Genomic DNA, 14595 nt, shown 5'->3' on the forward strand with positions numbered 1-14595 from the left:
TGCACGTTTACGCAAATTACTTTACTTCCACCTTACATTTAGAACAATGCATAAAAATAATATCCTCAAATAATTAAAAATACTAACTTACCTATTCTTCTGCAGAATCTTGATTACGTGTCCGATAAACTTTTCTTATTTCCGTTTCAGGATCTTTAAAATCATACTTATAGTTCACACCAAGGTACCAGGTAAAATAAATAACTTAATAAAACATCTTTACTTCTATCTCGCACAACCTTAAAGAAACACTTATTACCCCTTTCAATCCCACTAAATACGCATTTCGAATTCACTTTAGTTAGAGCCATGGGATCCTAAAGTTAACGAACACTGTTTCACACAACACAGAATAAAGGCAAATACAAAATTTCCAGATTTTTTCCCGATTTCCCCCCTTTTCCGATTAAAGAACCGTAATTCGTCCATTAATATCACATGACATATCACATGATCTCTCATTTCCCTCACACAAAATAATGCGTAATCGGAACTGAGTACTGCTCACATTATTACCAAAGTCCCAGGTAGTAACCTATATCGCCTCCAAAATGTCGCCAAACTACCAGTTACCATATTGTAAAGATCAGCCTTTTTTTTATTGATTTAGTTTTTTTACTTTTATTTGTTTATATAGTATGATATGAAATTAATTTTTAATGTGAGAAAGTGTTATTATTAATATAAATTTAATCAAGTGTTAAACTTGTTTTTGTTAAAAATTTGAAAAAATTCATGTAAGTTTATTGAAATGAATGGTACCTACGTATTATCCCATTGACCATGAAACTGTCACCAAGCAGTTTGATATAGTGCCAATTCTGGACAAGTGCAACATCAACAACACATTCATAATACCTGCACTTTCATGTAATATAATCCTGATTGATGCTGAATAAGTCACTTTTTGTTTTTATGAACAATGATATAAATTAACTTATGGCTGTATTTTTTCTCACTGCATTCAAGTTCATTTTTAGCTGGTTCAGAGAATTCATCAGCTGTTGAATGGAAAGAAGAGTAGTTGGATATGGCTGACAAAACAATAGGAGATTGGAACAATCAGCTGCAGGAAGTTTGTACTGGAAGGATTCTAAACAGAGTTCTTAACATAGCTTCAATAAAATCAAATCGAAGGGCTTAATAAAATAGTAGAAATTGACTAAAGTCTTTTTATAAAGCAAAAAAATGAAGTAAATCAAATATTTCTGCAGCAGTTGTTATTTGGTAAATTGTGCAGAGACTGCTGATTGTTTTATTGTAATTTGCAGGAAGACTAATGCAACGTTGGCGTGATCTCTGCCAGCTTTCATCGTTCGATGGTGATCAGATTTCATAGTTGATAGGATAATCTATAAGTACCAAATAAATTTATGAAAATCATTTCTATGTGTACTGTAAAAAGTATTCAAACATTATTATTACTTTTGTTAGGTTATGTCCCTGTTTTATTCATACTCTGATAAAAAGATTTCCTTGCAAAGCTGATATGGATCCAAAAGAAGAACTTGAAGAATTTTTTGATTGTCCAGAAATTTGTAATTTTGAGGAATATGACACTATATTTGTAAGTCAAACACTTGAAAAATAATTTAATCTCTTCATTTTTATCTTATGTTTAGGACTTCACAACTTAAGTTTGATTCATGTGTATTGTAACCGTTCAAATAATTAAACAAATTTGTTTCCTGTGCAGTGCAAAAATTTGTCTACTTACCATATTGGTCCAGTTAGAAGCCACACATTTTATCAAAATTTCATTTATGTAAAAGAAGGATATAGCTTATATTTGTGACCTTACAAAAGTTATGTCATATATGCAGTTAAAAATGTGCCCGATTTCTCATTTTGAAAGAATATCAATGACAATCACATTTTAGAACCTTGCTGCATTGCTAAGAGAAAGGACTGTTAATGTTATCCAACAGTAATATTAACAAGAGTTAGCAGAAAGCTATTGAAGTGCAGTACACAATTGAAACCTAGATTTTTCAATAAATGATATTGTATTATGTGTATTGCATTTACGATAAAATAAAATACTGGTATCTATTTACCTACCAGTAATTATATTTCCCTTAATCTCTCAGTAAGGATTACGTGTATTTTATTGTCTTTCCCTCGGCTTATATTCGGGGATTTTTTTTTTTTCTTCTTCTTCAAATTTTAAGAATGCAGTGTATATTCAGGTCAATACAGTTTATTGAAATACAATTTCTAGTACAGTCAAAAGTCTTTAATCCGGACTCGTCGGGACTTCGGTGATTCTGGATTATCGATTTTTCCAGATTATAGATCATCAGTTTAAATCTGGTAAGATGGCATGCAGAAATTCTAAAATTAAAAATATGAAACACTAATTTATAAAGTAATGGGCAATTATGATCTAAAGGGTATCAAAATTTACAAAAAAAAAAAAAAAAAAAAAAAAAAAAATAAGCTTAATATTTATTTGTTTACTTTATTAAACATTTCTTTCAACGCGCGCATGCATAAAGCATACATTACACATAGCTGAAATTAGAAAATTGCAACCAGAAAACTATTTGATTTGTATTCGTGATATTTATAATGACGAGGAATTTGATTTAAATCATATCAACGACGGAGTACATTGAGATTAAATACTACATTTAGTAAGGAATTATAAGCCAAATAAAATAAAAACATCTGCCCTGAAGATAACGACAATGGTGACAGATCAACTTCCAGTTCATTGCCCGCCGCGATGTACCCCCCCCCCCCCCGCGGAGCAGCCTGAAATTGATAAACAGATTTCAGAATGGTTAGACAAACAAAGGATATGCCTTTAGTAATTCCACTCTTTGTTTGATGGACATGGAAACATGCTTTCGCTTTGTAGATTCCTTTGTCAGCTCCAGCATCGGAAATTCTATTTGACATAATTGAAAGTTCCAACTTACTTTTATAAAATTGTTCTAACAGTCTGCAAAAAATAATAAGCCGGATCCTATTTGAAGATTAAGGAACAACGTAATGTGCAACATTAACTGAAATAGATAATTTTAGCTTAGCTTTTACTGTCTGTTGTACATTAAACGCGCATGCGTACACGCATATGTGCAGGCGAAAAGGTATTACGCGCAAGCGTCAACGCGTTTTAGTTGACGCATGCGCAGAAAGTTTGTAGTTTTGAGGTCCAGATTATAGATCATTCCGGATTATGGGTGTCCGTATTAACGACTTTTGACTGTATAATCTGTTGTCTTTGAGCTAGGATTATGGCCTAATATTGGTGTTAGGATTTTGGTTTGGAGGCCAAAATGTCTTAAGTCTTATTTTCCATATCTTTATATTTCTGAATTGCCTAGGGACACCTGATGGAAAAAAGAAGTAATCCATATTATATGTGTATTTTCAACATTTTGATTCATAATGGTTGTTGTCCTTTTTAATTAGCTTGGAAAGTACTTTGTGAATTTGCAATAAATTTTAATCTTTTAATCAGTATCAGATATTTTAAAAAAATGTGGGGTAAAAGTCTATTTAAGGGGTATTCCTTGGTGATACATGGATACAGAGTTTCTGAAATTCTTTGACTTATTATTTTGAATTGTGTAGTGGCGATTTTTGGCGCAAAAATCGCTGCTACGCAAGCCAAAGTAACAAGACAAAGAATTGCACAAACTCTGCATCCATGTACAAATCGACCTATTTTTCACTTAAAAAAACATCTCAGAATTGCACAAAAATGGCATTGCGCACTCCCTTGATTTTATCCATGTACACATCAACCTATTTTCTCTTTAAAAAAAAAATCAAAGAATTGCACGAACTAGGCTTTGCGCGCTCCTTCGAGTTTGTCCATGTACACATTAAACTATATGCACTTCAAAAGTCAAAGGAGCTGCCAACAAAAAAATATATAATCTCAATAAACTATATTTGAAATCAAACACTGAAATAACATGAAAAAGGAAATTCATCTTTCCACTACACAAAGGAAATAACGCATTTCCTTCCTATACAGGGCACCTTATAATGGCTACTAAGTAAACTTCATTTACACACCAGTCAAGTAATGCTCTTTTCCCCTTCCTTTCCAAATCATACAGAAACTTCAAATTAATCTTACCGCATTCGGTCATTTTACTGTCTGAACCACGGAACAAGAAATATACTTCCTAACCAACATACACACAACCACAATCCCTTAGGAATTTACTGCAATGATCACGTCATAATTGGGTTTCCATAGCATTCAACTACTCAGGCTACCATAAATGAAAGAACAACTTGGCGATAAATGCAACAGCAACTTCGTGATAATACAATGGGTACCTTAAAGTCAACTCTAACCCAATGTGGAATCCATGAAGTTTATTTGCATGAAATTGCTCATCTACAACCCACCATTAAGCAAGAATTCCAAATACGCAAGGCTGTCCACATTCCACCAAATACTGAAAAACAGTATTTTTTTCAAATTGGCCTCTTTAAACCAATGTTTATTTTTCGTGGTGTGTTTAATTGCTGATAATAAAAATTGGATTGCAGATCAATCCAATTTTTATCATCAGCAATAATACCTTTTCCAAATCGCATGTTATTTAGTTCCAACAGTTCATTAGAGAGTGACCGACATCTGAGCCTGCACCACTAATATATTATTGAGTATTATTTGAGATTATCTGAATTTGGAACCCAGATCAAATAAGTGGTGAATATATAACCTATGCTGATAATACCTGTAAATTTAGATACTTGTCTTCTATAGTGGCCTTGGCGAGAAAATATATTTGACACATTTCTGCAGTGGCGAGAAACAATTACGTATCTGCGCATGTGCGAGAAACAAAGGGTTAATCTGTTTTCTTATAATTGCATTGTGTCAGTATAGTAGTTTTCACTGTAAAATACTCATTATGCTTACTATTTTCAATCTTCAAGTGGAAGAAGAAGCTATATTTGATGTCTGAGGCATTATTAACAGCAGCTGATAAACTGTGATAGCCAAAAAGTGTCTCTAAAAATATGTTCAATATTTTAATACATATACTTTTTTAATAAATTGCTAACAAAATTTTATTAAATAATAGTCTCTGGTATAAATGTGCAAGATACAAAATATGAAAGCAAACTTCTAATTTTAATTGGCTATAACCTCGTTTTTTCCTCATTTAATTTGTGGACTCATCTCTCTATATCTTAAACACTCTTCCCCTTTTTCGCTTGTATTTTTCTCATGGCCGGACGTTTTGCTGCAATCCTCTATGTGCTGCAGAGATCGCTTATTACACAATAGTATCAAAATATTTCTGTAAATAAGCACAATTGGAGTACCAAGTGAATTGTGGCTACAAATCTGAATTTAAATAAATAAAGAATTTAATCCTGCTTGACTGTTTCTTCATCAAAATGGGTGGTCATTCTAAGCATCAAGTATTTACGCCATTAGTACTTCCACGCATCTATGTCTTAGTGTCCTTACATCATTGCTTCAAAATCGTGCTAATATTACTATAACAAATACAAATTTATATTAAATTCTTTCAACATGTGTATATTAAACAACTTATATTGTACAGATATTGAATGAATTCCCAATTTGTCATTTTCCATAGTCAATTTTGTTTTTATAGATGTTTAATATTTGGCAACAATCACACTTTCTTAAGTACATTTTGTGCCAGTGCCATTTTCTCTCCCCAAGTGTGCTGCAGAAGACTCTCATTTGTTATAGTCCGAAAAGTTATTAGCTGGCCATCTTATGGCTTGTTGAAGGGTGACTGGCTTCTGTCCCACATTGATATTTTCAGATTGAAAACGCCAATTATTTTCATATAATATGTTGATCTATTGTTATAGCTGCTTTAGGAGGATGCAATGCCTGCCAGAATAATGGTCAAAATACTAATTTTTTTTTTTTTTTTAAATTTACCGTAAGTTTAAGATATGACCATTTTAAACACTTTGAAAAAATTAGGAGTTTCAGTAGTTTAAAAGTTATTAAAAATTTTTATATTTGATGGTACAGTCAAAAAGTCGTTAATTTGGACACCCATAATCTGGAATGATCTATAATCCGGACCTCAAAGCTAAAATCTTTCTGCACATGCGCCGCGTTGACGCATGCTCATACGCGTTTTACGTATGCGCGCAAGACATTTACGACTGCGCAAGCGCAGAATACGTTTTTGCGTGCGCGTTTAATGTATAAAGGACGATATAAGCTAAAATTATCTAATTATCTATTTCAGCTAATGTTGATGATTGCGTTGTTCCTTAATCTTTGAATTGGATCCGGCTTATTATTTTTTGCAGACTGTAAGAGCAATTTTATAAAAGTAAGTTTGAACTTTCGATTATGTCAAATAGAATTTCCGATGCTGGAGCTCTCAAAGGATCTAGAAAACGAAAGTATGATTCGAAGTCCATCAAACAAAAAACAAATTACTACAAAAAATGAATAAAGGTATATCCTTTGTTTATCTAACCATTCCGAAATCTAATCAATTTCACAAATCTGTTTATCAATTTCAGCTGCTCTGCGTGGGGGGGGGGATGTCGCTGCGCAATGAACTGGAAGTTGATCTGTCACCACTGTCGTTATCTGCAGATGTTTTTATTTTATTCGGCTTATAATTCCTTACTAAATGTAGTATTTAATTTCGATGTACTCCATCGTTGATATGATTTAAATCAAATTCCTCGTCATTATAAATATCACGAATACAAATCAAATAGTTTTCTGGTTGCAATTTTCTAATTTCGGCTATGCGTAAGGTACGCATGCGCGCATTGAAAGAAATGTTTAATAAAGTAAACAAATAAATATTAAGCTTCTTTTTTTTTTGTAAATTTTGATACCCTTTAGAGCATAATTGCTCATTATTTTATAAATTACGGTTTCATATTTTTAATTTTATAATTTCTGCATGCCATCTTACCAGATTTAAACTGATGATCTATAATCTGGAATCGCCGAAGTCCCGACGAGTCCGGATTAAAGACTTTTGACTGTATAAATTTAAAATGAGTCTTTTTTTAATGGCTCATGCCATTTATACTAGTATTGTAGAATAATAGAATATCAAATTATTTTATTTCGATCCATCAAAATGCACAAGTGAAGAGAAATGGAGTGAAATTTAGACAGTTTTGTTGTTAAACTGATAATGTTTTAGAACTGAAAACTAAATTCCTTTTTCTTGATGTTAATTTTTATTGATACTTGTGTTTTAAAAATATTAAGGCTTTTGGTGTAAGACTGGTTTCAATTTTTTTCCCACGTATTTATCATTATGTTTTTGATAAAATTGTGTAAAGAATTAGCATAAACATTTGTATTTTTTTTTTTTTTTTTTAGCTATTCTTTAACTAAGAACATTTAAAATTATCATGTTTCTTCATGAAGCATGAAAGGAAAAATTTTTTATTAAATTTAAAAATAGAAACATCCAGAATTCCTTGCAGAGTTTGCAATTTATATGAAAAAAATTTAAAAATATAAAAATAAATAAAAAAAAAAAAAAAGATTAGAAATGTTAATATTTCAAAATGAAGTAGCATATTTTTAAAAATGAAATTTTTTAAATAACTTAAAATTTTATTTAAAGAGTAGTTGAATAATGCACAGCGTCACCTCCTATAGTTTGAGTACTTGGTTTTGCCATTACCCAAAACCATTTGCAGCAGGATTAATTAAGATCTAAATACATACAAAAAATAATTGGTTCTAAAGAATATTTCTTCTCATTTTTCAGTAAATGAAGTGCGATCAATAAATTCAAATATTTTTATTAGAAATAAGTTTTAAAAAAAAAGCATGTTTTTCGTAATTATTTTTTTTCTGTATAAGAATTATAATACTGATGCCTGCATGTTTTGCACCTGTGGTTTTTTTCTTTTTATACATTTCTTTGTAGCGATGAACTGCATTGTTTATCATTTGGCAAATTGTAAGATTGTACAGTCAAAAGTCTTTAATCCGGACTCGTTGGGACTTCGGCGATTCCGGATTATCGATTTTTCCGGATTATAGATCATCAGTTTAAATCTCGTAAGATGGCATGCAGAAATTCTAAAATAAAAAATATGAAACCGTAATTTATGAAATAAAGTATAATTAGGATCTAAAGGGTATCAAAATTTACAAAAAAAAAAAAAAAAAAAAAAAAGGCTTAATATTTATTTGTTTACTTTATTAAACATTTCTTTCAATGTAAGTTGTTTAAGTTGCTTCATTTTATGTGATAATACTTTCTCTTTAATTCTATAAACAGACATAATTTCTTGTTCAGTTACAAAGTCCCGCTGTTCAAGTCCCGTTAATTGCTGTGCCGAGAATACCGACTAACTTGTCAATCGAAATTTTTTCGTTTTCACTAACCTCTCTGTCACATTCTTCATGTCTTTATCCATTTTTTGCAGCAATTCCACTTTTTTGTTTGTTGGACATCGAAACATACTTTCGTTTTGTAGATCCTTTGGAAGTTCCAGCATCGGAAATTCTATTTGACATAATCGAAAGTTTCAAGTTTACTTTTATAAAATTGCTCTTACAGTCTGCAAAAAATAAGCGGGATACAATTCAAAGTTTAAGGAACAACGCAATCATTAACATTAACTGAAATATATAATTAGATAATTTTAGCCTACACCGTCTGTTATACATTAAACGCGCAGGCAAAAACGTATTCTGCACTTGCGCACACGTATATGCGCAGTAGTCAAGGTCTTACGCGCACGCATAAAACGCCTGTGCGCATGTGCCAACGCGGCGCATGCGCAGAAAGTTTTTAGCTTTGAGGTCCGGATTATAGATCATTCCGGATTATGGGTGTCCGAATTAACGACTTTTGACTGTATTAAATATTGGTATCAACTTCTGTAAAATACTGTGAAAAGATTTCAGCCATTCCAATAATTTTTTATAATTGTTTGGCTGTTAATTTTTGTGCAGGCATTTCAACAGAGTTGTTGTGTCTAAGTTGTCCTGCTGCTCAGTAGTGTGCCATGATTTTCACAAAAGAGAACTAGGTATGAAGATTATCAGTTTCTCTAAGATGACCGTGCATAGACAATGCTGTTGATTGTCTTAAAGAGGTGAAATTCAGTGTTAGTGTTTGTTTAATTTTACAGAGATACTGATCACTTTCAGAAGTAGTAAGCTTAAGGTGACAGCAGGATTTTTATATTTTGAATATGAAGTCTAATGATATAATTTGAAGACTAATGAGTACAATGATGGTTAAAGTGCTGTGATGAATTTATGAAAAGTGAATAAAGGGGAAGTCAGGATGATTTTACCATAATAAATAAATAATTTTTTTTAATCTAATTGATGTCATAAAAATAATTTGCTAAAAATATTTTATTTCAAAATATTTTTAGCAAATTATTACAGTACAAGACCAACAAAACATGTTACTTCCCATGTCATTAATAATTTTGAAATTATGTAATATTCCACTTTGGATTAATGGGTATAATGTTTTATATTTGTACAAATGAGATTATGTGGAGTAAATCCTTTGTCATTACTTTTTGTCTTTAAAAAATATATTAGTAAAAATAAATATGATCAACAAGCGATTGAGACTGTATGGTTGAGACACAGATAGCTAATGAGTACGCTATCAAAAAATTGCATTGGATTTTGCTTGTGCATGCTTCATAATTATTTGTTGCACAGGACCATCTTTTCATACTGCTTCCCTTTTCATAATTTAAACTTTGAGGTACTGCATCAATATATTTTACTATGCATTTTTTCATGTACCATTTGAATGTTTTCATGAAGACAAACTAAAATGCTGTGTTAGTTAAAAAGTTAACATAATTTCGTTTATAAGCATGAGAAAATTCAGATTCCTTATGAGCTATTGCCAGTAGTTAACAGCATATCTAAGGCAATTAGGAGAATAAGTAAAAGTGAACTAAAACTCCGTAAACTCGAATGGCATGTGATTTCTAAAGATGTAAAGTGCTGTTCCCTTTAATAGTTTTGAATGTTAGGTAAAAATGTGCTCGAATATACCAATATTACGGGACCAGCCTAATCCCCGTAGTCCACCACTGGCCGTTCTTTCTTTATAATACCACTGGTCATCAATGTTGATGAATGTTTCATTATCTAATTCATTTGACAATCAGTTTGATAAACTCATTTACGATTTCAAAATCTTACAAACAAATTTCTGTTTTGAAAACAAATTGCTGTCCAATTTTCCCTATGTTATTAGTGACTTTAAAAATAAATTTCAAAAGTAATGAAATCATTTGCACAGTGGGCTGTGAAATGTTTCTATATTGCCCTCAGACATTCATATTATACTTTGCCTGTATTTTAATAATATTTTATATGTTGCATTTTTTGTAAAATTCCATTAAAGTAAATATATTTTTTCTTGTTATATCTTTTATGGCTTGCAAAAGAATGTGGCACATGTAATAGCCTTAAATGTAACAATGACAATATCTTACTCAATTGTTTAGATTAACCATGTCATATTTAGTGGAAAACAAGTTATTTGTACATTTTCATTTAAACCACAGAGTTTTTTCAAGTAATTTTATATAGCTATCATTTAGAATTTACTTTTAGTTTGTTTTGAAATTTTCAAACTCATTTAATATGAATCTGGACTGATCTGAGTCAGACATGCTGAGGTATTGCTATATAATGAATTACAATAGAATTACATATGTATTTAATTCTCTTTGAAATTCATTATTAAAATGGAATATAAAGGCATATGATCAAAGAGTGGCATTTTACACTAATGAAAATTGTTATTTTAGTTATTTTTGACAATTTAACTTTGAAAATATAATGTTTCTTTAAAAAAATTTTTTTTTTATTTTGAATTTATAAAGTATTTTATTTTGATTTGTCTGTTAAGTAAAATTTAAACAGATTTGCAGTTAAACTGATCAATTTTGCAATTCAAATCAATTCAGTGGTCACCTCATGATATACATATTTGAACTAAAATACAAGGATTCAAATCAGTTTCTATAAACATTGTCATGATGAATATATGATTCATCTTCATACAAAATTAAAGTGATTGTGTTAATTAAAATACAGAAACAAATAGCATATCTTATTATAAAAGAATATAATGAATTTAACACGAATTTTTTAAAGATTTTATGCTAAAAAACATTCTTAACAAAGTTAGAGAGGTAAAAAACAAATAAACATGAAAGCAGTAACTTTAGTGCAGGTAGTAATCGCTACCCAAATCAAAGTTTTACAAAACCTTCGGCCCAGAAACTTAATGACTGTGAGTCCAGAAACAGATCAACCTCTTTGCAGATGTCCTACTAACAAGATGGAGCTGCAAGTGTAATAAAAAGGTAGAAGTCTGAAGAAGCCATATCAGAGCTATATGGTGGTTGTGCCAAAACATCCCATTATGGTCCATGCAGAGTCCAGCCATTGAATGCAAGATACATGTCTGCTTGAGTCAGCTCATGCGACACCCAGAGATTGAACTTGTATGCCAAGTTTATGCAATGCATAACCCAACTAATGAACATGGTAATTAATAATTGTATAAAACGTCAAAGTAATTTTGCATAAAAGATGTTCCTCCTTTGCGCCTCTTTTTTGGAAGATTTAAGTCTTTAGATACAGTGAGCAAAGTTGTTTTGTCAAAATTAAGACAATGAGTTTGTATTTATTTAAATGTAATATATGTCCATAAATTTGAGTTTAAGTTAGACAATTATTTTTAGAATATCTGTTATTATATCAAACTGGAAGAGAAGCATGCCAATGTAAAATTTATAATTAGGTCAAAAAAGCAATCTTAGATTAGATTAAATTTTGAATAAATTATGGATTTCAAGACAGTTAAACATAAGTTCCTCTTCTTTACTTGCAGAAAAGGGATAAAATAAAATCTGAAAGCTTTCAAATTTTATATTATGTCCAAAGGGGCATTTTTTTCATGGAGGATTCAAAACAGGATTTAAAAAGTGATCAGACATTCAAAGTCATTTGATGCAAAATACCGTTAGACACTGTAATGTCTTTGCGTTGCACATAATACCAGTAAGATGTGTAAAGAAACCTTGTGCATAAAATATCCGTGCTTGAAGATGCATGTAATGTTAATAGAAAACTTTCAAATCGTTGAATTTGTTAATTAAAATTTTTTAAAGTTTTACAAAATATGAAATGGGTAATAAAACAGATTCCAATTTTGAGCTTCCAGATACTCATATTCGAGTGGAGGTTTATGCTATTCAAAATTTGATGTCTCTAGGTACCATTGTTTTTTCACAATGCAAAAAACATACATACTTTTATGCAGATTCTTCATTATTTAATTTCTTTCAATAAAGGGCTGTTATATATATTCAATATAGGGCAATTTCAATATATTAATAAAATATTTGGGGGCAACAATTTGAAAAGTGATTCAGACTTTTATAGTGAACCAATGCAAAATTCAAAAATGAAATTAATAGCCCTTCTGTGCCATATGCACTAAAAAAAGACATATATATTCAAAACTATAACAAACTAAGTTTTTTTTTTTAACTGTAAAAAGCTATTACAGTCAAAAGTCGTTACTTCAAAGCCGGACTCTTCGGGACTTCCGGATTATAGATCATTAGATCATCAGTTTAAATCTGGTAAGATGGCATGCAGAAATTATAAAATTAAAAATATGAAACCATAATTTATGAAATAAAGAACAATTATGATCTAAAGGGTATCAAAATTTACAAAAAAAAAAAAAAAAAAAAAAAAAAAAGAGCTTAATATTTATTTGTTTACTTTATTAAACATTTCTTTCAATGTAAGTTGTTTAAGTTGCTTCGTTTTATGTGATAATACTTTCTCTTTACTTCATCGGAAGCGAATTATAATGACGAGGAATTTGATTTAAATCATATCAAAGATGGAGTACATGGAGATGAAATACTACATTTTGTAAGGAATTATAAGCCAAATAAAATAAAAACATCTGCCCTGAAGGTAAGGATAGTGCTGACAGATTACCTTTCAATTCATTGCGCGCCGCGTCGTTTTGGCGTCCCCCCCCCCGTGCCGCAGAGCAGCGTGAAATTGATAAACAGATTTCGGAATGGTTTGAGAAATGAAGGATGTGCCTTTATCCATTTTTTGCAGCAATTCCACTTTTGTTTAATGGACTTCTAAACATACTTTCGCTTTGTAAATCCTTTACATATTCGGAAATTCTATTTGACATAATCGAAAGTTCAAGCTTACTTTTACAAAATTGCTCTAACAGTCTGCAAAAAATAATAAGCCGGATCCAATTCGAAGATTAAGGAACAACGCAGTCTGCAACATTAACTGAATTAGATAATTTTAGCTTTATACATTAAACACGCAAGCGTAAACGTATTACGAGCCGTAAAAGTCTTACGCGCATGCGTCAACGCAATGCATGCGCAGAAAGTTTGTAGCTTTGAGGTCCAGATTATAGATCATTCCGGATTATGGGTGTCCGAATTAACGACTTTTGACTGTATTATAGTTATCATAGAAAGAGTAATATAATTCTCTCAGTATGCAGATGAAGAAGAGAATAATGAATGCCGTAGTTTCTTTTTTTTTTTTTTTTCCCCTTCATGATTTAATAATAAATTCACAGGGGAAAAAAACCTGCAACTTTTAAGAAAACATAGCATACTTTACCTATTGTTTTAAAATTAATAAATTAGTAACTTTTTAAACGTTATAAATGCTTACAGTAATAACTTCTCATCTGAATTTAAGTTATCTTTTTCAAGCACAGTTTAAGGCTGTTTTTTCAATTGGAAATGATTTAAACCAATAAACTTATATTTATATAACATTAATATATTTTAAAAATTAAAGATCATTAATAATTCAAATAGGTTGCATTAAGATTAACTTAAAAATATTTGTAATTAGCCAATTTCAAATGCCTTTACAAATGACACATTTTGGTTAAAACCATGAACAATTTTTCCCAATATCACTTAAAAACAAAACTTTGAAAGACCGTTTTAAGCAAGACTGATTTCTATTCAAGTTTACAAGAAAAATATAATACAAAAGAAAATAAAACGTTTATCTCTTTGCTGCATTTTACGCAAATTGCAGCCATGTCAACATGACTACGTCATCGCTATATTAGAATACCAATTTGAAGATCAAATGAGATTGAATGGATCGATTATATTTTATGTCAGTTTTACCTATACCGTTACACGAAAACCAGTTCCTTATAGTTTTTCTCCAAGGAACTGCTTTTCGCGTAACAATCAGATACACCTAAAAGGATTGGATTGTATTTAATTATGGCAAAGCACATGACGGCTATCTGCCTAAAGGGAGGGATGCCTTTGTGGAGAACTTTCTAAGGGAAACTGGCTTGTATACACGTTACACATGGGGAAAACCACGAAAATGCCCATGCAGCCAGCCCGTTTGCGGGATTCGAACCACGGACCGAACTACCAGTGTTCAGCGTCTTTACCGCTCGGCCGCCAGTGGGCTACACCTAAATTCATAGAAATGTTTCTTATTGCACTGTTGAGAGTGGATAGCAGATGTGATACCAGTTTAAAGTGTATTATTTACGAGTTTGTAGAATTTTTTATATGCTAATCCTGGTT

At 31.0% G+C, this 14595-nt stretch overlaps 1 protein-coding gene across 2 annotated transcripts in view; it reads left to right on the plus strand.

Annotated features, from left to right (window-relative positions):
- The window catches only part of LOC118186934 (patronin-like), a 275820-nt gene that overhangs the window by 2994 nt on the left and 258231 nt on the right, over positions 1-14595 (plus strand). For both annotated transcript variants that reach the window (XM_085823647.1, XM_085823648.1), the window contains exon 2: positions 1435-1567. In XM_085823647.1, the coding sequence (XP_085679773.1) occupies positions 1490-1567 (78 nt within the window). In that variant the 5' untranslated portion in view covers positions 1435-1489. The remainder of the gene's footprint in view (positions 1-1434; positions 1568-14595) is intronic.

This window comes from Stegodyphus dumicola, chromosome 9 (genome assembly GCF_044657685.1).
Source record: "Stegodyphus dumicola isolate Sdum_Otavi_A_Nest chromosome 9, ASM4465768v1".
In the NCBI taxonomy this organism is placed as follows: Eukaryota; Metazoa; Arthropoda; class Arachnida; order Araneae; family Eresidae; genus Stegodyphus; species Stegodyphus dumicola.